This window comes from Fusarium proliferatum, assembly GCF_900067095.1.
Source record: "Fusarium proliferatum ET1 genome assembly, contig: FPRO_scaffold007, whole genome shotgun sequence".
NCBI lineage: Eukaryota > Fungi > Ascomycota > Sordariomycetes > Hypocreales > Nectriaceae > Fusarium > Fusarium proliferatum.
Window position 1 is genome coordinate 748893 of NW_022194796.1, and position 27213 is coordinate 776105.

A 27213-nucleotide genomic window follows, 5' to 3' on the forward strand; every position below is an offset into this window, starting at 1 on the left:
CCAAATCTTCGTCAACGAGTCAGCCACTGCTGCCCTCTTCATAATGGGAGATTCTCGTGATGAGCAGACTTTCAACTGTAAATAGCACCTCTGCATTAATTGGTACCGAGGGCCGGCTTGTGGGGTCCGTCAAGCTTCCGCTTTGCGCCAACATAACAAACTCTATCCAAGAACGATGATCAGCAGCCGGCGTCTCTCCAAGCTTCCAAAGCCATAACTAAGAAGCGCCATCTGTATCATTCATTATTTGCTCAAGTGATCATCGCCATTGCGTTTTCAACAATAGTCCTTTGGTCGAGGAACAACAAGCGTGGGTTCGGTACACACAATAAACACGCCAGAAGTAGCTGAAATTTTGAAGAACCCCCGACAGCAATGACATGGTCAAGATAGTCGTATCGATCCCGATAGGAGGAGGGACACAGTGCAATACAACCCGGAGATGGAATGCCGGTAATGGTGTTTGTGGTGCCGCAGTATGTTGGCTTCCGTTCCTAGCTCAATGGATGGCTAATGACGCTAGAAAGAATGCCATGTGAGCCATGGAGCCATGGAGCCCAGCGCTAGCTCAACGTAAAGGAAGTAAGCCGCATTTCATGTCCTTATCGGGGCGAATGAACTCTGCTATTAGAATCTCTTGGCTCTCGCTCACTGACACCCAGTCAAGAGAATGCTTATAGATAGGCACGAGACAAGAGCAGAGCGCAATGAAACGCAAGACAACCATTAGACTGGCAAACGACGGTGTCTCTTCATGCTTGTTGGTGTGTCAAGACAACACTCACCAACAACGCGTCACTCGCTTCGCTTCGATGTTGTCTTGACTCATCCGTACAACCATACCCCATATCGCAGCAAGCTACGTTCCCCGAGTACAGCATGCTTGACAGTGCCGCTATCTGGGGTCCCAGCCCAATGGTGGCTTCCAAATCCGACCCCATAGACCGTGGCTTTTGATTACCCACTGGGTATCAATGTATGATGGATGTTAACTTCAATGCAAGCTACGGGGGCAAGCAAGTCGCCCTGACGATCCTGGTGACGCCAGAGTAGGTATGTACTGTCAGATGTCGATGGCACTCTCGATAGCCAGTGAGGATGTCCCCTCGTCGAATTCACTGCCGACCCATAAAACAGGGAGATGTTGATGGCGGATAAGCAGTTCCCAACCAGGAAGCAAAGAAGCACGGGTTCATTTTCATGCCTGGGGCAAAGACACAGGTACAATTCATGCAGCGCGGATCATCGCATTGCTGTAGTTACCCGATGATACTGTGTTGCCTGGTACAGCTCTCTCGGGGAGCAAGAAAACATCAGACCTTGAAATAGGGTGTGGAAATAAACTTGGAATAAGTTACCTCGGTCTTTTTGTCATTTAGGATCAAGGTCCTGGGTTTTCTTTCCTCCCCTAGAACTTGATAGAAGTTGATTATATTGATATCACCACCCCATGTACCAGTAAGTTTATCATGCGCTGGTTATATTGACCGTTGGAGAGTGAAGTTAGAGTTAAATCTACACGTGACGGACGGAAAGGGGACAGGAAAGAAAGCACATGCTGTCACTTTTGGAGAAAAGACAAGCATCCATCAGATACAAATCATCAATAACCAAGAAGAGACAGACCAAAGTTTTGTTAACACAGAGAGGTACAGTACCTACATACACTTCAATAATCGAGTTAGCTGTCCACGTTTCACCCCATGCGCTTATGACGCATATCCAGCTAAGCCGCCGCCCCTCTATCTTCATACACCTCAACAACAAGAACAGCCTAGCCTAACTACTCCGTACCTAAGCAATAAGCGGGCATCCTTGTAACACGCACGGAAACTCGCTACCCCACTAGTACCTAAGCCTCTCAGGCTCACAGCTACATCATACCCAACTGCTCTTGAGCCCCCCCAATCAGGCACAATCATTCATCAATCCCTAATCCCCTGCTCCCACCGCTACTGCTACTGCCACTGCTATTGTTACCACCTAGGACCCTGCCTGTGGTTCCTCCAATAAATCCCCCCGCCATTCTCGCTCGATCTTGGTCCTTTTCAAAACGAACTCTTTGCTTGTCCAAGAGAGCACTGTACACATCTTTTCTTCGACCCGATCCTCACACCTTCTCTTGTGATCTCGACCTTAGCGTATCAGCAGTACTTCTTTCGCCATGAACCCTCATCAGAAGAACAAGGTCGACGTCAAGGTAAGCTGCCCATGGAGACCAACCTCAGGCGATTCGAGCTCCCCTCTGTGCATGACTCGATGACCATGGTACCCGTCAATATCATCCCCTCCTCACAACATCTATACCGACGCGATCTTCAATCATACCGAATACTCTGCTGACGTCAACCCCTCGTTATAGTCACTCACTCCTGAGGAGCAGCGACTTTTCCGCCTCTACGGCAAGCTGCCCTCTCGATCCGACCACTTCGCCAAGCATCTCAAGGACCGTAAATACTTCGACTCGGGCGACTATGCCATGTCCAAGGCCGGCAAGGGCGACGGTGTTGATGCTGGTGCCGTCGGCTCTCAGCATCCAGTCCCTGAGAACATCCCCCACCTCTCTTCCCCAGTGAACGGCTCCGGAGCCAACGTACCCAAGCACGCCCACCACGGCTCCGTGCCCGGCATCCAGGCCGGCAGCCCTATCAAGGAGAGCAGCTTCCTCAAGAGCGAGACCAGCGCTGACGAGACCGAGGGTAATGATGCCGACAAGTCCAAAGACGCAGACGCTGCTATACCTGAGCCCGTTGCTGCTGGCGGCGAGGGCATCCCAATCCGGCGATAGAGCATCGAGTGAAAATGGTCCAAAAAAAAAAAAAAAAGTGCAACGGAGCAGAAACGAAGAGGGAGATTTTTTTATACTTCTTCACTTTTGTCTCGCAAAACATGGAACGTTTGTTTCTTTGGTACTAAGCCTTGTGCGTGGGCTTGCGGTGGATTGCGAAATCGGTTTTGACGACTTACGAGGATCGCACAGTTGGCGTTTGGGAATTGGGAGACAATCTGGCTCGCACACACGGGGGACATATCTCGATCTGGAATCATCGGATAATGTTGTTTGACAGCGGCAGGGTGAGAGAAACACCACACTCTCCGCAAATGTTTATCATGTTCATTTGGTCGTTTAGCTACCTGCTTCGTTTCAGAAGCATGCTTTCTATTTCCATTCCCTTTTTTTTTCTTCTTCTCTCCCTGTTGTCTTCGCGTGCAGTATTACCCGGAATTTTTGCATTTTCCCATGATATCGTAGGAATCCCATTTAACCTAGATGGTTTCCAAGTGGTGATGCTATTTTTAAGCATCCAGAGCCTTGAGCGCCATTTGCTTGGCACCCTCGAAAGTCTTGTTACCACCAATGAAGCCAGCTGCATGAACAAAGACGCAGCCAGGAATGCCACTGATGCCATCTAGCTCAGCGTCGCGGAATCCTCTCCATGCCTCGGGCAAGGGCTTTCGACTGACGAAAGAGTCCTTGCTCTCAGGAACACATTGGATACGCCACTTGGCGCCAGGCTCAGGCTTCTCAGCGTATAGAACGTAGAGCACTGAAGGAGTACCGTCCTCGAGAGTATAAAGATGGTCCTTCCAGGGCACAGACTGGCCCTCGAGAACAAGCAGGCGGCCCTGCTCGTCGTACTGTGTGCGCTTGGTGAAGGCTTCCTGGACGATTGTGCGGGCAGGGAGCCAAGAACCGGCGTAGCCATCAAGGTCTCTATCGAACTCCTCGCCAATGCGGTTGCTGGCCTCGTTGAATTTGGCATCCTCAGCTGCCTGAGCCTCGGCGGGATCAGATGGCGTAGGGTCGTTCCACTTGGGGTTCAGACGTCCGACCATGGCACCAAGGCCAAAGGCGCCCTCGCTAAAGCGTTTCTCGAGACCTGCAGCGGCGATACCAGCAGGGTCGAAAACAGAAATACCATTGTCGTGGGCGTCGAGGGCTTCAACAAAGTTCTCGTACAGTTTCTTGTAAATCAAATCAACGTCGGCAGAGTCCTCGGGTTGTCCAAGGCGCTCAGCAACGATGGCCCGGCCAAAGTGCAGGAAGACAAGACCGGCGCTGGAGAGCTTTGTAGGACGGTCGGGAAAGGTGGTTGTGAAGCCGCGCTGATGATGATCGAAACGACACTTCTCAGCGTCGTACTCGCCGCCAACGTCGACAACAGTGTGGCAGGTAGCCAGGACGGCAGGGTCGCGGGTGCGGACAAGAGAGGCATCACGGTAGGCGGGGAGGCGGCGGAGCATATGGACGGCGAGGGCCTCGTCAGCGTGGAAGTGGCCATTGTGAGTGCCAATGAGAGGACCGTTGCCCGTGGTCTTGACGCGCTTGGATGCTGATTCGGCCATGGTGGTGAAGAGGCGGCGGAGCATGTACGTACGTCTTTGGTGGTTTGTCGCTGTGGTTATGTATGAAGTTGTGGAGGAGGCAGAAAAAGTTGTTGGAGTTATCAAGGTGCGGGGGACAAAAATAAGTGGCACAAATGATGAAACCAAACCGCAACGACTGGCAGTGGCGTCAACGCTATCCGTATAATTGGCAGTTTTCTTACGTGCCAAAATCTAGACAGTTTAATAGCATGAAAGTGTCTACGGATAGTATCATTCAGTATCTAACTTGACTGATACTTCTGCAAAGGTACTAACTATATCATAAGTATTTCATATGTCGTGTGCTTTTTATAACCCCGCGCGCGTCAGTAAAGTACTAATATAGGATCTCTATATAAGGTACCTACCTATCTCATAAGCGAACCTAGGTGCATTAGTAGCCTAGGTTCTTGAATGCTCCCTTGACTACTTGAGCCTCTGGCGTATACAAGACTCTGTCTCAACTTAACTAGTAGATGAACGAAACTTAGTAGGTAGCGCTTATTATCTCTATTCCATTCTTTCATTCTGCCCTGCCTGCAACTTCAAAGTACAGTTTCTTATAACAAGCTTGAGCCAATCACAATTGATGAATTACACAGTTCTGACCCGCCCATGGAGGTCGGGTGCTACGACAGGATCTTGAAATAAAGTATTACTGTAAATGCAGCCTAGAAACTAGTAAGTAGGTAATATTTTAAGAGATACAGAGTATACCATAGCGAGTTACTCATCCAACAGTCCAGAGCAAAATACCGGAACCAAATACCTTAGGTAGCCTACAGCTTCAACAAATCCGCCATCATGGTCACAGCAATCGTCTTATCCTCAATGCCTGCCCATACTCATCTTTGATATGTTGGCACCCTGGACCCCGAGAATCTAATATCACAACCCAGATCAGTCTCGATTTATACTTTTACACCCTTGTTATCTATGTATGATCCATACACCATCATCCTCAATGGTCAATTTCATTATTCTCATGAATTAATCTCAGACACATATGACCTACCAGAGACAAAAGAAAATACGTACAGTACATGGGCCGTAAAGCGTGGTCGAATTTCCACCTTTGTTAGCGGGCAATTCACAACACATGGTCCGAGCAGCCATGTGGCCGCGGATATACATACAAACAGATGTTGTCAACATTCAGGCCCAGACCAAAAGCCATAGTGCATGGAGGTTTCTTTAGCAGGATAACTAGAGGGTGGTGTGAACGTGCCAACAACGAGTGACTTGACGCCAATGATCTGAACCTGAGTATCAAGTTACGTTGTGTTATGTTAGGTAGTATGTTATGTTACTCTAATCTATACGTACATAATCAATCAACAGATCAATCCCCTCGTTGTTTATATCATACGCCTCATTAACAGCACTAAAAGAAACAAGGGATGGCTAGCCTGCCGCTCTGCTACTTTTAGAACAATCGATTTTGAAGAAAAGAAATAACAGACAACCCGAAATGAATCCACTGGTACGCCTTAGGTATCATGCAATGCAATGCACAAAAAACACAATTCGGCCAAAACGCTCGTTCCGCTATCGTTCCACTGCTGCCCCGATGCACCTGGTGACTTTGCTTTGGCCAGTCATGACTCGTTTCTGACAGCTTTGACTCATGCATTACGGCCCGGACAAATCTTCAGACCGTGTTGCCAGCATTGCCATGGGAGGCAATCAAGTGTTGGGTTGCATCCGTGTGAGGGGCGTCCACGCGGCTCCGACAACTGGGTCAACTGGCAAAGAGGTCCGGCCGGATATATTGAGCGCATATAAACATGTCGCTGCTTCGACTGGCCCAACGTCGATAATGAGGTTTTAAAAAAGGTACAATCCAGAAGAAAGGAAGCAAGGCAGTCCTGATCGACAGCACTGATGCACCTCCATCAGATTGATGACATATGAAGAAGACATGATGCTGAGGCTGAGGTATCGCCCGGGGAATATCTGACCCCCATTTTATAGTCGTGTACATCTTGATAAATGTCGCATATCTCCGTATAACAAGTTCCGAGCCGAGATTATGCTGAATTAGAGAATGAGCTGCTTAAGGTTGCGTTGGATGATCATGTCCTGGACTGAGGCCATGGTGATTTTGAGCAGGTTCGTATCGGTAGCATTGGTGAAATGGCCATAAATCTCCTTCTCGGTGTTTCGGTTCAGAGCCTTGAACTTATCCAAGAAGTACTTGCTCGCCGCCTTATAGTCGTCCTTAGGTCCATGGTAATCGGTGAACCCGTGGTTCGAAATAGGGCTCTTGGGGAGCTTCTCCTTGAACAAATCCATCTTATTCAGGAAGAGGATCAGCGCTGATCTGGCAAACCAGTGGGAGTTGGCAATCGACTCCCAAAGCATGAGCGCCTCATTCATTTGGTTCTGTGCCGCTGTTAGCAGGGTATTCGTAGCTTCCTGTCTGGTGTCATTTGTTACCGACCCCATCCTTGTCCTCAACCAAGCACTGATCATAACCACTAATTGCGACCAAGAACAATAGGCAGTTGACATTTTCGAAGCAGTGAATCCACTTCTTTCGTTCTGAACGCTGACCACCAACATCAAACATTCGGTAGGTTAGTTGGCCGAGGTCGAAGATGGTCTCTGTGATACCAGTAGTTCGTAATCGCGATCGGAGAAGATCCTGATCATCAGGTACATAGTCCTCTCCCCAGAGTCTGTCGATGTCCTCGATGAAGCTTTGGGACATGTTAGCGCCAAGAATTTCATGTCATGCCATTATACAACACGTACTAGGTCAGGTTGTCGTGCAACGCATATTCGTTGCCCATCCCAATGGCTGCTCGAACACCATTGTCTACCCACAGGGCTTTGATAGGCTCGAGATAGTCGGCAGGCATTGGGTCGTGAGGGCTAATTTCGTGGTCGACAAGGATGTGGGCCATATGTTTCTGTAGCATCTGTTAGTAATTGGACATGTCTCACTATACCGGCTCACTCAAAATTCTGGTCGGAATAGTGGCTTCGGCAGTCTTAGTGGGGAGAAGAGTTTGACTTACCTCGTTGTCGGGGTTATCGAATTGGAGATCGTGCTCATTCATTGCCTCGGCAATAACTTTGAAAGACTGAACAATGTTGCTAAAGATGACGGGCTTCCATTCCAGCTTCTCGTTTTTGCTGAAGCCTTGAGAATAAATGAGCTTCATCTGCTTGAGGACAGTTGACTTTCCAGATTCTCCAGCACCTGTTGAACGCGCATGGCGTGTCAGCCTTATTTGTGCGAAAGCGCGGCCAGATCATTCCTACCTAGCAAGAGGAGCTTGACCTCCTTGGATAGCCTCTTCTCATCCTGGCGAAGCTGCTTGTCGATATCACGAGATCGCGCAAGACCGCGATCACCCTTATCCCGACTTCCAAAGCACATTATGGGGGTTTGAGGTGGAATTGTGGCGTAAGGTGAGGTTGATTGGGAGTAGGTAGATATGCAAGACAGTCGAAAATGGATGCCGTCTCGCGTAGGAATCGGAAACTCGGTTGGGCTGTCGCAAGCGAGCAGAGTGAGACAGACCAAACAGAAGCCGAAGTAAGAGATTTGAGGATCGATCAAGGTCAATGCTGTTACAAGAGCATGAGGCGAGCCGGCAGACGAAGTCGCGAAAACGTCCGGAAACTCGGGGTTTCAGCTATGTATTCGATAGAAGAATCGGTCTGGGTGGTGCTAGTGAAGAAGTCTCGACGGAACCAGTGTAAGTGCCAAAACCAAGTGTCTCGATAGCAGAGCGATCCGTTTCCCGTTGCCTCAGGAGAAGTGCCTCGATTTAAGTTGCGTATGTTGGATGAGGAGGGGGGATAGAGTCGATCGAGCTGGATAGGCGAAGGGACTGTAGATAGAGCGGACCAACCAAGCAAGGCCAGAGAGTATTTCTGAGACAGGGAAGAAGAAGAAGTAGAAGAAGAGAAGAGACGGGTCATCTAACATTAGTTATTAATTAACAACAACATCCATGACAGGGCGCGACATGGGCGGGCATGGGGATGGGCATGGGCATGGGCGAAAGAAGAAAAAAAAGAGGCTAACTTAAATGGAACCTGAGGTCGCTGTACGATTTATGACGGGATGAGCCTTTGGGGGCAGGGCAGTCACTGAATGGAACGGCACAGTGGGCAGGAACAGGCTTCCTGGCGGGGGGCTCCCGCTGTTAGTTCCTCGTCGCAAAGTGCAGGGTCTCGATACCCAACTTTTTATTCTGTGGTAGCGAGCTGTACTTGGGCTTACAGCCAGGTCAGCTCCATATTTTAGTGGCCGGGAGCCTACCTAAGCCCAGCACCCGACCTGGACTGAAAGTCTGAAATGGGGCACCTGGCGTGAGAGTGGATCGTTGGGCGGCGGAGAGAAGGTGCTGCACCAATAGAATCCGTGCTTTTAAACGATGCCGTTCCCGGCGATACTAAGGTACTGTACGGATAGCTTCTTGGGTTCACTCAAGGTATTCAATAGTTATCCAAGAGAGAAGCCAAACAGTCGCAGAAATATAGGTAGGTACCAAAATGGTACATCGCAGGTCGTGACAGGTCCTGGCCTTGTCGTTCCCAGGTTTATCCCCGTTCCCGGCACCCGACTAGGTCGCCCAAAAAGCCCCTTGAAACACCACATCCTCTTTGGTGGTTGAGATGTTGAAAAGCTGATTGTGAAATGTTGATGTGGTCCTCTTTTCTTTTTCTTTCTCTTTCTCTTTTTCTTTCTTTTGCCTCAACCTCCAGCTGCAATACGACTCTGGGAGACATCCCGCAGGCTAGAAATCTCCACTTGACCACGGCAGATAAGTACCTACTCACTGAGGTGCTGTACTCTATGTACCTGTGCACCTCTCCAGTGCAATAGAGGTACTGTGAACAATCCAGTTCGGTTGAACCCGCCCCCTCTCCCGCGAATCAGAAGCAACAGATGATGCGTCGCTTGTCGATTCTCAATAACTACTAGGTAGGTACCTAACGAACCCCATCTACCACGAGGTGTGGGTGGGTGCCGTGACATGCAATGCCATGCAGTACCATGCAGTGGCCACATGCCGGTGCTGCCGCTTCAAGGTCAAAGCTGAACATGAAGCTCACGATTACCATAAGAATTGCTTCATGGTCTGGTCTGTGTCTTGACTACTGTGGATTTATATGCACATGGTAGGAGCCCGTGCTTAAACTTGCCATGTGGTTCTTGTTTAAAGTCAGCCTGTTCTAGACACTCTTGATACATAGCTCGGCGACTGATGGCCGCCACCGACACTGACTCAAGCCCTAAAAACGCCCATCAGCCATGATCGGCATGACTCTCTCTCGATGAATCAACCGTTCCCTGACCTGCCCGGCCCTGCAACTTGCTTCCAAAGACGACAAAGCCAGGTAGGTTACCGATGATGAATGATTCAACCCCTTCCATGGCCCCTGGCGTACCTGACTCTTATCCAAGTCTCTCATGCGGGAGAAAAAAACCGACTTCAGAGCCGTATCAAGAACACATACCGTCCCTCCCGCCTGAAAATTTCCGGTTTGTTCTTCGAAACATCGGCACTAACTTGTCTTGGATAGTTCTCTGGTGGTTGCGGCAATGGTGGACCCATGGATGTCTATACAGACCGTCGCCATGTCCACTGCTAGGCTCGATCCGTCACCAGTGCTGAAGAATTTTGACCCTGATATGCGCTACTGCATCAGGGAGAAACATCCGGAGACACTAATTATCACCATCTGCCCATTGTGGTTTGAGCTTGAGTTCGATTATGAGCTTCGATTGAGAAGAGAGACAACTTGGGCTCTGATGGAGCACACTTTCTCAGCTCACCACTAAACCCTCTTCTCATTGGCTTCCACGGCAAAGAATAAGTATACAACCCTGACCCTTGCTCGGCTTGCAGGAGTTCGAGTTCCTGTTGCGAGAAGCCAGGTTCAGTTCCTTTCGCTAGCTGCGCCTCCACTCATCTCCGTCGACGGTTGCAGGGACTATGTATGTACTATGTATTCGCTTTTCCCGTTCCCCATCAAATAATAGGGGAATTCTTCTTCTTCTGCCCATGCGACGCCAAAACATATGATATGATGCACATATCACTTTACTAGTAGCGGTTCGTCTTGTAGGGCTCATAAAACCGATAGCTAAGGTAGTTGGTCTATTTCAGCCTCCGTATTGTCCTCGCAAGCCTCAACGTAAAGAGCAAAACTAAACTCTGGGCACATAGAATAAGCAACGGGTCTGCATACTGTACTGTAGCTTGTGACTAGTCAACCCTCTCGAGAACCTACGTCCTCAATATTGAGCCCGACCAAGGAGGCCATAACGACATATCACCTCAACCAAATCCAACCGCTAGAGAATATATGTAGGTTGCTAGACGATCAGGTGCAACCAACTGCATCAAACATCAGCACTAGAACAAGAATTCGGAAACGGCATCTAAAGAGGAATAGATGCTCTCATACTGAATCCACTGCCGTGTGTTTGAGCGAAACTCCTTGACCTCGGGCAACCTAAAAGGACGACTCTTGCTTGGCCTTGCAAAAGCTCTGACCATGTTGCATTGGAGTATCCCATTCCCGACGAAGATCAGCGTCGTCTGAGTGCGTTTCATTGATCGATACTGAAGGATGGCAGGAAAACAGGAGCAATGCAGCCGCTCTGGTCTGGCTCTTTTGACATGTCCCGTTTGAGCAATCAGTCAGGAGAAGGGCTAACTAAAGGGATAACAACAAGGATCGTTCTCGGATACGGAGCTTCCGAGAGGTCGACATAACGGCGGCATTGGCCTCGGTCTTTCAACACAATACAATACCAGACACCAAATAGATACCGGCAATTAGTTATTCATTAATTCTCAAGAACACTTCAACGCTGCGCCAGTGGCCCACCTTTGATCTTCATAACTCTACTGTTGATATACTCAAGCGAGATCTCATATGAATAAATGAAAGCTTAATACTCTAACTATCTCGATTATCTACATGCACCGTGGAATAGAAGCACGACCGAGCTAGTTAGATCGCGTCTAGTTACCCTGCATAACCTTATTTGTACCGTAATATCATCACATTTACAGTTTGTGTATCACTAAAGTGACATCTTCTCCCGCTGCACTCAGCATGACGTTGACGCTCTATGATGACAATGCCATGGATGCCTGGTGGGGTAGACTACAGTCTGTAGTCTACAGGAACCTTTAACAACCGTTAGAAAATCATACACAAACTGTAAATATAGGCATGACATACCACGGTGTCGTAAACCAATGGCCTTATCGGCCAGTTCACACTGGGAACCGGTCAGTAGCTTTTCCTGTCCTGCGAGTATTGATCATTAGTAGGCTGGTATAGTTCCTGTAGTGCGTTTCAAGAAATATCCCAAGTCATCGGATTCGTGACAGTCTCACGATCTTGTCGAGTCTGTAGCCACATCCATTCGAGCCCTTTCCGTCGACGTGATCAAACTTTCCCGGACACAAGCCACTAGCCAACTCTATGACAGCTTTACACCCACACCTACCGCAGTTATGAACTCACAAAACCGTGTTGAATTCCCGACATCGACTCTCCCAGAGACCCAGAGACCGCCTGAAACCGGCCGAAGCTGTGTCAGTGCTACCGAGTTAGGACATATACGCCGTGTAATGGATTACTACGATCAAGGTATATGAGCACTCTATTAGGCTCGTTTGGTAGCTGTGGCCCTCGAAGTCACTACGAGGCCTTAGACAACGATATTGCTGTCGTACTTGCCATGAATTGCTCAAGTCGAATGCCACTGACACGGATCTCCAAGGTGCTGAGTGCTCTTGGCCACCCATGATAGTCGATTGGTGAATACCAACAGAGGCCTTGCTGAGCGGAACCTCCAGGAAACTCCTGTGCTGGCCATCGACTTGACCGCTCTGGCATGTGCATCAAACTCATCTCCACCTAAGAGCGGACGATTGTTATGTATAGCCAGGACCTTTGACTCCTTCTTTACCTTCAAAAGAGACCAGAAACGAGTCAAATTCTAGGCGGCCAGGAGCATGACAGGTTCAACAAAACACTGATCTCAGGGATCACTTGCGCAAATGTATGCCTTTCTGGGATTATCCTGCAGCTACCACATTTGTAGCTCAGGTGAAAGTGAAACAGAAATTGTGTTATTAACATCATGGCTTGTGGTTGAGAGGCCAGCAGGCGAAACGTCTCATCATAGTTCATGCATTAAAATGGCTGACACAGCTTGAGTATGCCTACTGCAGCAATTCAAACATCTTGAAGTTTGCACAAGTATCAAATATATTCAACAATCTACGTGCACTACCGCTGACCGGAGCTTCTAAGCTGTCTTTTGTCGGACTCTGACCCTAGTATGGCATTTATCAGTCATCGAGGAGTGCAACATATCCACATCCTCCCAGAATGTGACACTCTTCACACACTGGCATCGACCGTTCTCGGTACCTTGCGGAGGCTGGTTTAATACTTGATTTCATATACCTCATAACCATAAAATGAGCATTTTGACATATCTAAGCTGGGGGATCTAACAGAAGTGGTATCTAGGTATCAAAGCCCATAAACATCCCATCCCACATAATAGTGGTGTATGTTCTAGGCCGCAAGTTCGGTTCTTCACGAACCAGACACGAAGAAGAAAAGAATCTATCCCAAGAGAACCCCCCCAATCTAACGCCGTTTCCCATCTAACGAATGCCGAACAATCCAATACTCCCAGCTAGGACCCTTGTGCACTTACTGCTGGACAAGCATGCACCCACGTACGTACGTAGTGATGATTTTGGATCCACCACCTAGGTTTGCTACGTCAAACTCCGGTTCAACTTGCAGAAATCAGAGATACAATGTAGGTGTGGCACTTGCATCAGTTGCTCGTAGTGCAACACACAATCGACTGACGGACATCCCCATCTAGTACCACGTGTTCTTCGGATCTAGGTTGTAGAGAATTCTACAATTCTGATTTTGACACATTTTTGTACGATTGAGAGTTTTGAACCTAGGTCCATCTGGGCCAGTGACGTAGTGATACTGACCGAAGAAACGCCACTGACGGGGGTCGGCGAGAGAGTAGACTTCGTCACCCCAATGCCCTTGATAATGGAACCAAGATGTCGGTGCGTGAGGGTTTGATGCCGCGGGGACAAGACTCAGCGGTTCGTGTTGTTCGTCCGATTCATGATTGCTCTCTTTCGTATAGTCGTAATGGTATGCGTAGTTGTTAAGAGAGGGGTCCCAGAGAGGTCCCTTATCCGTGACATCCTTGAGAAGCTTGAATGGCAGGATGTAAGCATGGTTTCCTGGTAGCGCGTACATTGCGTGGGAGCCCACAGCCGAATAGATGACGGGTCTGCCACCGCGCTTTTCGACAGCTTCGAATGCGTACGCCTGCCCACCCTCATGCTCTGAGAAAAAGACACCACGGGGAATGCCGTGCTCGAAGCGCATCATGCAGTGCTCCCAGTCACCCACATGGTTACCGAACCGAATGTTCAGGACAGTTTGGCCGAGGTTGTAGGAGTAGAAGAAGAACCAGAAGGCGTCAACAATGCCGGACCCCTTGTCAACCACAACAAGCACTGCAGGAGCTGCTGAGTAGCCATTGGCATCCGGTTTGTGACTGTTGGGCTCCGAACGACGACGGTTCTGAAATTTTCGATTTCTAGGGTCAGAAATCTTGTGAACAGGCCGTGTTTTGTCGACATCATACCAGGTGCTGGGCTCCCGGGCCTCGGGTTTCCCTCCGGGATTTCCTACCGGTATATCGCCGTTTTCGCCATCGTCTTTGTCGTCAGGAAACGGCTTGGGAACATTGTAATGGCTGTGCAGCCAATTGGGACGAGACTCGACATCGTCATCACTTCGGAGAGTGATCTTGCCAGAATACTTATTCAGCTCGTGCAAGTTGTGAAGCGTCCACTTCTTAGTCGAGTTAATAGGCTCATCATCGGCGTAGGCAGTCATATGTTCTACGTGCTGACGTATGTCCGAGGGCCAAAACTCTTCCCCAGAGTAGAGGTGAACTAACGGCGCATACTTTGTAACATAGTCGGGGATATCGCGGAGGACCCTGCGTCGTTGATTGATATCTCTCTTGCGATCCGGACGGGGAATCTCATCAGGCTCCCAGGCAAGAGAGCGACGCTTGAGCTCTCCCCATTCTGGCTCTTCGTCCTCATTATTCCCACGAGAGGCAGGATCACTGCGCAAGTGATGTAGTCCGCACAGACTAATCCAGCGACAGGCCTGACGATCCAGAAAGTACGGGCTGCTGTTTACCCATCGTCGATCTCTGGCGCGCCGCTCAGGGCCTTTCGTCGTTGGGTCTAGTATACGGGGAAGCAGCCATGCGCCAAAGGAGATAAGCAGCATGAAAGAGAGTAATATGGTGAAGCGGCGTAACCAAATCATGGCTGTAGCGATAAAGGACTGCAAGAGCCCATGGAAATGGGCGTAGCTTGCGCAGCAATTGAAGTTGAAGAGACTCGATTTCGAAGACCGACGACAAGCCGGGGGAGTATCGAGGTAGGGCCAGGAAGACGAATGGGACTGGATAGGCCGGCTATATGAGCATCACGAACGAACGAGAGAAGTACGACACCGCTCGCGGGATGTCGTTGAGAAGAGGAGTTAGGCCAGGCTAGGGTAAAGGGTGGACAAAGAGTAGAATAGAAGGAAACAAAGTCAAAGCCTCCCGCTAAGTCGACAGAAGAAAAGAAGCGCGCGCCATAGGTAGTCTAGAACGGGATACTTTTTGGTCGCTGCATAGTTGACGGCAGGGCAAGGGTGTCGATTGGCGGCGAAGTGTTGTGAGACGTAACCGGTGGAGGGTGGTGGGGATGCAGGTACAGATACATTGCACTCTAGGAAATGGAATTGGAGCTGCAGTAGGTAAACGGTATGCATTTGCAGGCTTGTAAGAGTGTGCTTGATAACATTCTTCTTCTGGCGCATCTGGCGATAGATGGCTAGTCAAGGTATGGTTTGGGCTTTGGGGATGAGTACGAATACGTCAAGTCAGTCTGGGGTAGATGGAAAGCGGATATGTCCATTTACGGATATTCTGTGCCAAGATCTCTTGCTCAGCCTCAAGTGGAAGTGGAAGTGTCTGGCTACTAGGTAGGTGCAGAACTGCCGACACATAGTGAGAAGTATACCATAGATTTAGATTTTGTTCGTAAACTCTCTTCACCAACGCTTCACTCCTGCGTCTGATATGTTGCGGCAAATAAGAAACGACATCACAACCCTGCCCGGACTGTTCCTTGATCGTGTTTTAGCGCAAGGACCCCTCGTTTTGCGCAACATGGACAGGACTAGCAGGATTCCCCTCTTGCTTGTCTCCAAGATTCATTTGCAACCCCGGTTTGCAGTTCTGGAATTGGCCGGTTGGTTCAAAGATCGTGTAATGGATACGTTCAAACCCGCCCTATTTCCCATTCAGCATAAAGTATCTACCACTTACGGAGTACTGACCGCCAAAAAACTAGTAAATCAGCCAGAGTGACCAGGGTATGCTGGGTGTGCTTACAGTACTTACCCACAGTCCCGAGTACGACACACTCAGCTGTCGTTACCATGATCCATATAAGAAAGACATCTGGATCTTGTTCACCGTCAGAATAAACACTCCCCAACGGATGTGCATCTGCGGCAAAGGATATATAAACGTGCGAGAGATGTGGGGGAACTGGTGCTGGGTGACACGATCAATCTTGTGTCTACGAGTCACAGTACTTCAATGTACTAAGTGAATGACTTGTGTGTCGGTTTTGGAGTAACAGATGCGAAAATTAACGGTACTAAAGGTAGACTCATGATCACTCATCAATTCACAAGGTCGCAGCACGAGTGTTGCGTTATCGATCATGGCAGTTTCATATGCACTCATAGCCTCGATCGTACAAAGGAGACTCCGAACCTCCAAATGCTTTCTTGCATAACGCAGCTGGCAGTATCATGTACGCGGATTTTCCTATGTTAGTTCTCACCCTAGATACATCGCGGAATGCGTTGAATGACTGGAATCGAGAAATCCCGTTTAACGAAAGATCTCTAGTTACCCAACAATCACCAAAGCTATCACTGCCACATGATTACAGGAACGTTATACGATGGGCCACCGTATTCGGAGTATCCGCCATTTGCATAGGGTAACTCCAAGACCCATGAACCAATGACAGCTTGGTCGCAACCCTCGTGCAGTCTTCAAGCGTACCACATGTTAGCCTTGTAGCTTCGCTATGAACATGCTTACAACCTGCTTGATACGCAGTACAGAAGTGTAGGGTATATGAAGCCTTGTTATTATTTGTTGGCGACAATTCACCACGGGTATCATAATCTCATGCGCTAAATGTCAACTAGATGCTTCTGGCGTTCAACTACTGCTGTCATTCAATCTGCCATTGTCATGTCCTCCTCATCACCGTCCTCTTCTTCATCATCCGTATCATCCTCATCGTCAGAATGATCCATGTATTCATCAGCTCTCCCATGCAGTTCATTCCATCTGCTTGGAGTAGGAGTTGACATATTCCCTTCATGCACGGTACTTTCCAGATCTCTAGTTGCCGATGTAGTAGGAGCCGTTGAGCCTCGTCCACGAACAACCCCGGGTCGAAGTCGGGGACGACCGCCCCTACGCCCACTTGCACGTCGTCTCTCGCGTTTTGGAATGACTTCCTCTCCATCCTCATTGAGTAATCTTCTTCTTCGCCTAGGTTTGTAGTCAGGGTCTCGGTTGTCTTTGAAGTCCTGACCCTCGCCGTCTTTAGCCCATACGGTGACCTGATCCTTCTCCTTGTTTCTCTTCTTGATCGCCATCAAGTTTTCTAGGAACCGTGTCTGTTCAGCTCTTTCTCCTGACCTGTCTTTTCCAACAGGAATTCGGATGTTCCATTCCTCCCTAATAGCGGCTAATGGATCCTCTCTGATAATTTTTGGCTTGACAATAGTCTCTTTGGTGGCGATTCTCGACGCACATGCGCCGAGAAAATCAATATTTCCATCTAGATGGCGCAGAGCTGGGAGGGGACGATCGCTGTCGCGTGTCGCAAAGATAGCTTCGGTGCCAATGACTTCCGCCCACGACCCCTCGAATGTGCGTCCTTTGTATGAGATGACCGGTCTTTCTGAATGTAGCTCAAGAATCTGGATACTTTCATTCTCACCACGTGTCTTATCCACATCGTCTCTTGTATCGTCCTCTGGCTCGCCTCTGTCGACAGCTTTGCCTTTATCTTTGTCATTGCTTAGCGCCGGATCGATTTCAGGTTCGTCGTCATCAGCCTCTCGTTCTGGGAGTGGCTCATTGTCATTATCGTCATCATTATCATCCCCAGCATGAACACCTCTCAAGCTCGGATTGTGATCGAGCCAGGTTTTGTAATACCCGCCGCGGCTGTGGTGAGGCGCTCTTGGCTGTCGGTCCTTAAATTCTGGAAATGAAAGATCGACAGTCAAATAGTATGTCTTTGATAAGAAGTCAGCTGGCTGTGCATGGTAGGCATCCTGAGACCAAGGCGTAACAGTACCTCTGTTTCGGTAGTTGAGTATTCGTACTCCCATTCTTCTTGTTCGTCCTTTTCAAGCTGTTCCTCAATGTTGACAATTGCTGCCTTATCTGCCAGTCTTGCCTCGTCCAACGAAGCCATTGTGTGCTCAGAGAATTGGCAGGGAAAGCCACTAGATGCTCAAGAAAGAGAAAGAGAACAGATAGAATGCTGTACTCATAACTTGGTCGTGACCATAGAGAAAAGAGAAAGAGAAATGAAACATAGGGAGGCAGGTAGGCCTGAAGGGTTAAGTTCAAAAAGCCAAATACCTATAGTACCTAAGCTTTGTTGATAAACTTGACGAACTGCAAATATGGATGCAGTCGCGAAACCTTAGCTTCCATGTGGTAAAGGTACTTGCCAATTGGTGCATGTCCAGGGTCTTGAAGTCGGTCAAAGGCGGCACTTTCTCAAAAGTCCAGAATTACAGGGATCAGGCGGGGCAGTTTCTGTGACTCGCGATTGCCCCGCTGTCGCTGTTACAACATTTCAATGAGTCTCATGGGATTTGAACAGTCACACTTATCTTGACGACTTCAAACACCTCTGGACTCGATATAGAGTTAGCTATCGCTGCAATTATCCGGTCTTACATCGTGTTGTATCAGTCACGATTCATCTCTTCCAAGCAGCACATTTGGTCTTATACATTCTATCTTTTTCATATATTTACTATCATATCCAGGGGACAATGCCCACCGTTCACCTGTTGGACTATGTCGCCGGCAACATCAGGAGCCTGGTAAATGCCATTGAGAAGTCTGGCTACGAAGTAGAATGGGTCAGATCACCGGAAGACGTTCCAAAGGCAGAGGTTTGTTGATACTTCCTTCAATGTTTTGTCCACCATGACTGATGCGCCTTTAGAAACTCATCCTCCCTGGTGTCGGCCACTTTGGTCATTGTCTGTCCCAACTGTCCCAAGCTGGCTATCTTGAGCCAGTTCGAAAGCACATTGCTGATGGAAAGCCGTTCTTCGCGGTATGCGTCGGCTTACAAGCCCTATTTGAGGGTTCTGTAGAGGACCCCGACGTCCCCGGCCTCGGAGTCGTTCCAGCTTCCTTGGATCGTTTTGAAGACTCAAGTAAATCTGTCCCCCACATCGGGTGGAACAATGCTTTCACAGCTGGAAGAGCCATGTATGATCTTCAACCAGACTCCAAGTACTACTATGTTCACTCTTACAAGTGCCCCTACAAGCCGGGCGAGCTTGAGTCCCAAGGGTGGACTGTCGCTACTGGAACTTATGGTACCGAGACTTTTGTAGGCGCCATTGCGAAAGGAAACATTTTTGCAACCCAGTTTCACCCTGAAAAGTCTGGCACTGCAGGTTTAAAAACGATCCGGGCTTTCCTCACAGGTGAAGGTGCAAAGAATCTTGGTACCGTGGTTGACGAGGCTGTCGCCAATGCCCCGATCAGATTCGAGGACAGCTTAACACGGCGAGTCATTGCCTGTCTGGATGTGAGGACAAATGACCAGGGTGACTTGGTCGTTACAAAGGGTGATCAGTACGACGTTCGCGAGAAAGGTGATGACCGCAACGTGCGAAACCTCGGCAAGCCTGTCGAGATGGCTAAGAAATATTACGAATCCGGTGCCGACGAGGTGACTTTCCTCAACATCACTTCTTTCCGAGACTGCCCTGTTGCCGATCTCCCTATGCTCGAGATTCTTCGTCAAACGTCTCGCACCGTCTTTGTGCCCTTGACTATCGGCGGTGGCATTCGTGACACCATGGATACTGACGGCACAAAGGTCTCAGCCCTTGAGATCGCGAGCATGTATTTCAAGTCTGGCGCTGACAAGGTCTCAATCGGCTCCGACGCTGTTCTTGCTGCTGAAGAGTACTACTCTATAGGCCGCAAGCTCTTCGGCAATACTGCCATTGAACAGATCTCACGTGCCTATGGCAACCAAGCCGTCGTTGTGAGCGTTGATCCCAAGCGTGTCTATGTTCCCAAGCCTGATGCCACCCGTCACAACATCATAAAGACACAGTTCCCTGGTCCTAAGGGTGAGGAATACTGCTGGTACGCTTGCACAATCAAGGGTGGTCGTGAGACTCGTGACATGGATGTTGTCGAGCTTGCCCAAGCCGTTGAGGCAATGGGAGCCGGAGAGATCCTGCTCAACTGCATTGATAAGGACGGTACCAATACTGGGTTTGACCACGAGCTCATCAACCAGGTGAAGAGAGCTATCAAGATCCCCGTCATTGCCTCCAGCGGTGCTGGCAACCCGGTTCATTTCGAGGAAGTCTTTGAGAAGACTGCTACGGATGCTGCTTTGGGGGCCGGTATGTTCCACCGCGGCGAGTACACCGTTAAACAGGTAAAGGACTACTTGAAGGAAAGGGGTCTCAAAGTAAGACAATTTGAGGAATGATCTTGAGCCATCAATGATAGAATAAAACAACAGATAATAGACACTATTTGACTTGCACACGATTGCTTCAGTATTGTCTCAACTACCTAGCAGGTTTGTACGACCATGAAAGTCGTCGCCGTGAAAGATACAGAATGATACAAACACCTTTAGGCTCCTACAAAGTCCAAAGAAAATGAGAGATGCGCCAAAAGCCTTGGGGCCGTCGAACTTTTTCTGCGACTCAACGCCTGATGCTACCAGATCTCTCCAAGAATAGCAGAGCAAATCGCCGAGTAAGCCTCCAGACGAAAACTTGGGAAACACTAACGAACGAAATATGACACAACGGAAACTAAGGAAATATATCCGCTCCCTAACTCCACAAAAGACAGGAAAGCGCTGATACCTATAGCTCCATACCCATCAGCATCCACTTCTTGCTCGTGACATCGAGACCATGAGCCCAGTGGTCTAGAGTAACCATGTCGAAGCCAACCCACTGTAGACTCTTTGTCAAAGAGTGGACGTCGTCAGCAGGGATGCGTCTATCTATGCAAGTGACGATATGTGCACAGTCCAGAGGACCGTCAGCCAGTTCGATAAGTGCCATCAGACTACAAGGTATTTAGCAATTGGACAGAAGAATTGGAACCAGTTTTACTCACGCCTTTTTCAGGTCTCGGCCAAGTACGCCTTCGATATCGAAGAAGACAAAGAGAGATTTCTCCTCTCCGTCGTCAGCAACAAAGGCACGGAAGCTCGCTCCACCGGCATAGTCCCACATCTCCAGCCAAGCGGTAACATTGTAGGCAGGTAGCTCGTCATCAGAAACAGGCTTGAAGTGTTCAGGGAGCCGGTCATCGGACGGCGGCGTTGGTAAAAAAGCACCAGACAGGCCGGAGCCATTCATGGACGAATTCCTCTCACCGTGGAAAATCGTCTTCATGGACTCGCAAAAGAATCTCTCACATTCTTCCCTGATCGAAAGTGCTGCCCCCCCTCGTCGACCCAGGCGCCGGCCTGGGATCTCGCGCTTCTTGCTCTTGGGCAGAAGGGCGAGCTCGTTAGACGAGGTTAGTGCGGCGAGGGGGGGGCTTGTTGGAGGGGAGGGTAGTCCTGAGGAAGGGACCTCAGGAATACCACTCGGCCCCTGTAGTAGAGTTAGTACCATGATGAGGGTTTGGTTCTGAAAGGAGAGTAAATACCTGCAACCCCGGTAGTGCAGTAGTGGAGGCCCTTGAGGTTGGCGGCAGAGTCGACGAGGTAGCAAGAGGCAAGGACGTTGACCTTCTGGGCAGCGGCCTCGCCGTAATTACTACTGTAATTCAAATTCTGATTATTCATTGGCGCCATTTCTGATGATGATTTCGGGTTATCGACTAGAGTTGATATAGGTCGGTAAGGGTCGAGGATGTTGATCGGCAGAAGTTGATTGATAGCGTGTCGTGAGATGACTCTTCAGACCAGCGGTTAGGAAATCCTTTCAAAAGAACTTGTGTGTTGTTTGTGTCGAGGCGAATGTGGAGGAACAAGCTGTGGAGACGTGCGAAGAAGTTTGCGACGGTGTCTTGAGTAATTCGTGGAGAATGTCTCGGATGCGTTGTATGTGTGTAGATGTAAGCCTAAGATCTCTGGTGTTTGGGCAGCGGTAAGGTTAAGTAAGAACGAGGAAGGAGAGGAACCCAGGAATTTGGTGACTTCGGGGCGGTCGGGGCGGAAGGAACAGTGCGTTTCGGGTGGACCCCTCACCTGAGGCTCTGGAATTTTGTGCACACCTCAGGCAGTCGACGGTCCACAGTCCACACCTCAGTGGAGGAAACCTTAGTACTACCTAGGTACCTAAGGGATTGCCACAACCTACCTATAGGTACTAGGTATCTACCAGGTTGCAGCTGGGTACAACTCCTGGCCAGGTACAGTGCGACTATCTTATCTTGGCAACCACTGATTTGAGGTAAGCTGAGGCCAACCAAACTCAAGAAATGGGTAGAAACAGTATGCGATGCCCGTTGATATCGTCATTTTGTATCACATGATTAGACTCTGTAGATCCGCTGCCAAACGTACCGACTCACATGGGTAGCAAGTGCATGATAACGATCATTTTGATTATTCTCAAGCCATTCTTTGCAAATATGAATCATCTCAGCAACATAAGCATTGTCTCTACTTGGCGCACTGTCTCGCAACTAATGCGAACGCCTGCGTAGCACATGGCCTAGTTTACTGGTTGATAAACACCAACAAGTTGATGGTCGGAGGCCGAACTGTGATTGTAACTGAGATGATATGTTCGTTTCTTTAGCAGAGAGAATATTCCGTGTTTAGTTATCTATGGCCACAAGTCTGATCCAGACAATAGTCCTGGAAGTGAGCTTGTCAGTGCGTTTAAATGTTACAGCTCAGGATGCTGATTGTTACAGCAAGGAATCGGCCAGCTACCTTAAGGTACCTACATTAGCTCAATAGGTACTTTTGAATCTCCTTGTCCAGTGGGCCCATATTGGTAGTGAGGTAAGTTCCATTTCGCATGCCTAGGTACCCTTAGGTAGGTAGGTAGGTAGCATGACAAACTACTAAGGGAGGGTATGGCAGAAAACCTACCTGTAACAGAGTCAATTGTGATGATGACAATACGTAGACAGTGTTGAGATAATTTGGAACCATAGCACTTCTCTGATCGGTTTATTGAAGCAAGGCCTGCAAGGGTCTCGAGGCTTCTGACACTTGAGAGGCACCATACATATTCTTTTTGGTTACACAACGTTTCCAAGACTGTGCCACAGAGATCGTCGACTGTGTCAGCCACTCATGTCCGAAGAGTCTAGAATCCTCTGCAATCATCTCACAATACATAGTGACAAGGTAAGAGTTCCTTGAAGCGCTTACACAAAAACCTACTCGCCTCTATTTCGCATTTTACCGTACAGCAATCACTGTATTCGGTCTTGGATGCTGCCGCTGTGCCACAATTGTCAATAATAAAGACACATTGCGTGCTGACTTCGTCAAGAGTTGCATGATACGGGCTCCGCTACAGCTTCTTGTTTCCCACAAACCCAGTTTATTCTACTCTAAACATCCACATCATATCACCTGATTCGATCATGATTTTGTGGCCAAACGCAATTTGTCTCCATTCATGATTCCATCCTCGCCTATTGACAATGGAGGAGGAACTGGTTCGAAGATACATCAGGACTTTCTCGGCCAACTCTACCTACCTAAGTACCTTGCGCAATGTGCATCTCCGAGCAACCTAATTAACCCCCTCCTGTCGTGTAAGTTGATTGGTGGATGTGCTAGATTCCCAAAGCGGTGGTGCCACTACATATGTACTAAGGCACTTACCCAACCCCGCGTTTTGCTTCTATCGGGTACGTATCCGGACCGAGACCCTCACCAAAAACATCCATGTTCGGCTGCATTTCTGCTGCAGCCAGAGACATGATCAACAATTGAGATACTCAATTCGATCCCTTGTGTTGTCCGGGCGCATCACGTTACTCACGAGACCAACGGTATGTGGAGACAGTCCAACAGAGTTTGACACTCACAAACAGTGTCGACAGAGCCATTTTAGTCGCAAGAATGCCAAAGCTCAAATTAGTCGACTCAGCAACAGCCAATGCCATAGGAGGAGGACTATCGCATCAGTACTCCCTCAACGCTCGAGTCAACGTTGACTACCTCAGCAAGTCTATCATCATCTGTCTTTCCGTCTATACGCACCATTTATGCCATGTTATCCTCAATGCCGTCTTCCAACCTCCAAATGCTCACTCAGTGCCGGTTTGCCATACCCCAGCAATCCTGACCAGTCAATTACCCTGCTCTGGAGTACATAAAAGAAAGACTACAGCCAAATGGCCATGACATAGTCCCAACAATCAACCAGAACCATCGTTAATACTATCATACAGTGTACTTCACATCTCCCATGTCACATTTGTGCTATCCTGAACATATTGTATTCCAATACTGCCTCTAGTCTCGTACCATCATCCATGTCGTGCACTAAGGCTTGCGAATGCATCTGGGCTGTGCCGCCCATTTGTCCACGCCAGGTCAAGGCCGAGGTTCATGCTCTCTCTGCTCCTTGCAGCAAATGGGTCGGAAGTGGTCGCAGCATTTGGGTTACCAGCGATTCCAGAAGAAGGCACACCACTCATGAAAGGGTTCGTGGTAGATGATAGATGCTGCGGCACACTTGGTTGCTGCTGCGCAGGTGCGATTGGAGCTTGCAGGAGCTGGTTTTCTGGAATGGTTGGCTGCTGAGTATATTGTGCGGCCTGCTGAACCTGATATGAAGGCTGAGCCGCGACCGTACCTGGCTGCTGTTGTACCGTTTGAGGGTAGCTGTTAAAAAGAGCCATGATCGAGGCCTTGTCTGGTCTTTGAGGTTGGTAAAACTGCTGCTGCTGCTGTTGTTGCTGCTGCAGGTACATTTGAGGCTGCTGTCCAGGGAATCGCTGTCCAGGTTGCTGCTGGACAAAGGGGTTGTGGCTTGCTTGAGGTTGGCTCTGCATCTGTTGCACGACATGTTGTTGCGCAAAGTTAACAGGCTGACCAGCATTTGTAAAAAACGGGTTCGTGCTTGTTTCTGGGGGGCTTAAAGGAGCCGGGCTTTGATACACAGCAGATCCCTGATAAACAGGTGCGTTTTGAAACGAACTCTGCGTTTGCTCTGGTATCTGGCCAAGACTTGGTGATGCGATTCGAGTTGGGGATCGAGCGAACGGATTGTATCCAGCAGGTGCTTGGTTAGTGTTGACTTGAGGGAAGGGATTAGACCCTTGTTGCGGCTGTTGTTGGACTACACCTGCGGTGTTCGCTAGAAAGGGATTATATCCAGTCACCTGCGCTTGGACTGGTTGTGGGTATGTCATGTTGTTACTGAAGCCCAGAGTTGAGAAGCCGCTCGGGGTCGTTGGCGCTGACGGAGCTACTTGTTGGTATCCTGTCGCCTGAGGTGCTTGCTGTGGTGCTGGTCCTCCAGTATGGTGAGGGAAGAGAGGCTGTTGGGGAGAGAGAGACATGTTTTGGAATGCCTGGCTGAATGCATCTGTCGGTTGTTGCTGTTGAGCGGCTGGCACACCGAATGGGTTTGTCTGGCCGTATGGGTTCCGGTTATGAAGGCTTCCCGTCGACTGGGCCGTCTGGGGCTGAGCCATTCCCAAGTTATCGAATGGGTTTGTCGAAGCACTTGATGGAGTAGTGGGACGGTCCGTAGCTGAACGGATGGGTACACTAAGACCTGCGCCGAGTCCTAGTCCCCCAGAACTCGGTGTCAGAGGCGTCAAAGACCTTGATGTTCGCAGAGTTTGTTCCCGAGGTGAAGGGGTAGGAAGAGGTGAGGGTCGACCGCTACCCTCACCCAATCGCACAAGAGTCTCAATCGCTCGCTCAATGTTGCCATTAACACCTTTTAACACCAGAGCATTGCGTTTGGGGTCCTGAAATCCCATGTCTTGTAGCCTAGCCAGCTTTTGCTCCATGTCATCCGGTTGATCAAGATCCAAGGTGGCGCCGAACACTTTTGATGGTTTATTAGGAGGTCTTGGAGACTCGCTACGTCCACCTTGCGCAGCTGTAATGGTTTTGGCATCTTTCTTCGACTTGGACGATAGAGGGAAAATAGATGAAGCTGATCGGAATCCGAACTTCGAATTCTTAGGCGGCAGTGGCGGAGGAGTCCCTTCGTCTATATGAGGAGATCTAGGCTTTCCCGTTCCACTAACAGTATTATTCATATATTTCTGTCTGATGAATCGTTCCATGGCAGAATCCGCTTCGTCAGCGTCGACCGGGACGGGAGGTTTGCGATGCTCGGGGTTATAAATGTTGTTGGATGTGATATTTCCGACCTTTCGCATGTTCTATAGACCATGTAAGCTATTGGTTATCTTTGGGCACGATCGCCGGGTTGTTGTTGTTGCTCACGTCGACTTGCTCGTTTGTCCAACTATCCATGCTCAGGGACTTAACTTTCGAGATGTGAGTACCCAACTTTCGATGAATTGCAGCACATCTCATGCATAGGAAAACGCCCAACTAACAAACATATTAGTATTGGATCAGTTCTCGTATGTATTTGGGGACCGTACACTCCATGAAGCCCAAGCTGATGTTGACAATTGATGTTAGCAAATTCCGGTCATCTCGTATACCCGGCGCAGGATGAGCTTGGCTGTGCATCTGGAGCATACCTGGATTACGCGCGTGGCAGTCAGCGCACATATTATTGCCCGGGGTGTTCTGCACAAGATCCTGCAGGGCCTTTTCGTTCCGCGCCTGCTGGCGCTTGCTCATGATACTCGACATGGTGGCGGATCTTGACAGATTAAGTCTTCGTGATCTCTAGAAGATGCGCAGTACCAAAGGAACCTGTCTCGCAGTGTAACCGTCTCGAGTCGTTCGTAGGGCTCGTGCAGTGATCGGGCTCTGGAGCACGGAGGCCGGAGACCGGGACGGGGCTTGTCGACGGGCAGCAGAAAGAAGCAAACAATTATGTAAAGTAGATGCCGCGGGTGAAGAAAAGCACTTATTACCAACCATGCAGGCGAAAGGAGGGACAAGGAAGATGCGATGCAATGCGATGCGAGGCGGCTCAAGTCGTTGATGAGATTGAAAAGAAGGAGATGAAAAGATGAAAGTTGACCAAGAAAGGGTACTTCCTTTCTGTTGCGCCGTGCGATTCAGGTCACAGCGGTAGGTACCTTTAAGATGGTCGGGATGCAGGCGCGGGAAGAAGCACTTGCCACACTCTGGCTCAGCGTTTCAGTGATTTACTGTGAGATTGGACATGAATTCAGAGTCCAGAAATTGAAAGAGGAAAATGAAAGACAGGTCAACATAACCAGAGGCAGATGGAAATTTCGTTATCAAGTTCTTCAACTACCTAATAAGGGTCAGCCAAACACCAACTCAAAAAAAA

At 49.1% G+C, this 27213-nt stretch overlaps 9 protein-coding genes across 9 annotated transcripts; 2 read left to right on the forward strand and 7 right to left on the reverse strand.

The window, feature by feature from the left end:
- Positions 1 to 2164: 2164 nt before the first annotated feature.
- FPRO_07953 (related to regulator of ATP-sensitive K+ channels Alpha-endosulfine/ARPP-19 and related cAMP-regulated phosphoproteins) lies at positions 2165 to 2788 on the forward strand (the record flags this gene model as incomplete). Its single annotated transcript, XM_031233935.1, has 2 exons — positions 2165 to 2200; positions 2363 to 2788. The coding sequence occupies 2 exons, from the start codon at positions 2165 to 2167 to the stop codon at positions 2786 to 2788; spliced, it is 462 nt and encodes a 153-aa protein (XP_031083722.1).
- A 509-nt stretch (positions 2789 to 3297) lies between these two features.
- On the reverse strand, positions 3298 to 4347 carry FPRO_07952 (uncharacterized protein; the record flags this gene model as incomplete). The annotated part of the gene is made up of 1 exon (XM_031233936.1): positions 3298 to 4347. The coding sequence occupies one exon, from the start codon at positions 4345 to 4347 to the stop codon at positions 3298 to 3300; it is 1050 nt and encodes a 349-aa protein (XP_031083723.1).
- A 2061-nt stretch (positions 4348 to 6408) lies between these two features.
- On the reverse strand, positions 6409 to 7756 carry FPRO_07951 (putative G protein alpha chain; the record flags this gene model as incomplete). The annotated part of the gene is made up of 5 exons (XM_031233937.1): positions 6409 to 6753; positions 6812 to 7070; positions 7126 to 7283; positions 7392 to 7576; positions 7639 to 7756. The coding sequence occupies 5 exons, from the start codon at positions 7754 to 7756 to the stop codon at positions 6409 to 6411; spliced, it is 1065 nt and encodes a 354-aa protein (XP_031083724.1).
- A 5504-nt stretch (positions 7757 to 13260) lies between these two features.
- Positions 13261 to 14760, reverse strand: FPRO_07950 (uncharacterized protein; the record flags this gene model as incomplete). Its single annotated transcript, XM_031233938.1, has 1 exon — positions 13261 to 14760. The coding sequence occupies one exon, from the start codon at positions 14758 to 14760 to the stop codon at positions 13261 to 13263; it is 1500 nt and encodes a 499-aa protein (XP_031083725.1).
- A 1986-nt stretch (positions 14761 to 16746) lies between these two features.
- On the reverse strand, positions 16747 to 18005 carry FPRO_07949 (uncharacterized protein; the record flags this gene model as incomplete). The annotated part of the gene is made up of 2 exons (XM_031233940.1): positions 16747 to 17823; positions 17886 to 18005. The coding sequence occupies 2 exons, from the start codon at positions 18003 to 18005 to the stop codon at positions 16747 to 16749; spliced, it is 1197 nt and encodes a 398-aa protein (XP_031083726.1).
- A 592-nt stretch (positions 18006 to 18597) lies between these two features.
- FPRO_07948 (putative bifunctional histidine biosynthesis protein hishf) lies at positions 18598 to 20294 on the forward strand (the record flags this gene model as incomplete). Its single annotated transcript, XM_031233941.1, has 2 exons — positions 18598 to 18720; positions 18774 to 20294. 2 exons carry the CDS (start codon positions 18598 to 18600, stop codon positions 20292 to 20294), a joined length of 1644 nt encoding a protein of 547 aa, XP_031083727.1.
- A 388-nt stretch (positions 20295 to 20682) lies between these two features.
- FPRO_07947 (putative ornithine decarboxylase antizyme) lies at positions 20683 to 21629 on the reverse strand (the record flags this gene model as incomplete). The annotated part of the gene is made up of 3 exons (XM_031233942.1): positions 20683 to 20890; positions 20942 to 21426; positions 21489 to 21629. 3 exons carry the CDS (start codon positions 21627 to 21629, stop codon positions 20683 to 20685), a joined length of 834 nt encoding a protein of 277 aa, XP_031083728.1.
- A 1711-nt stretch (positions 21630 to 23340) lies between these two features.
- FPRO_07946 (uncharacterized protein) lies at positions 23341 to 23854 on the reverse strand (the record flags this gene model as incomplete). The annotated part of the gene is made up of 3 exons (XM_031233943.1): positions 23341 to 23434; positions 23628 to 23706; positions 23788 to 23854. 3 exons carry the CDS (start codon positions 23852 to 23854, stop codon positions 23341 to 23343), a joined length of 240 nt encoding a protein of 79 aa, XP_031083729.1.
- Positions 23855 to 24277: 423 nt separating this feature from the next.
- FPRO_07945 (uncharacterized protein) lies at positions 24278 to 26600 on the reverse strand (the record flags this gene model as incomplete). The annotated part of the gene is made up of 4 exons (XM_031233944.1): positions 24278 to 26155; positions 26220 to 26330; positions 26384 to 26400; positions 26486 to 26600. The coding sequence occupies 4 exons, from the start codon at positions 26598 to 26600 to the stop codon at positions 24278 to 24280; spliced, it is 2121 nt and encodes a 706-aa protein (XP_031083730.1).
- Positions 26601 to 27213: the final 613 nt, after the last annotated feature.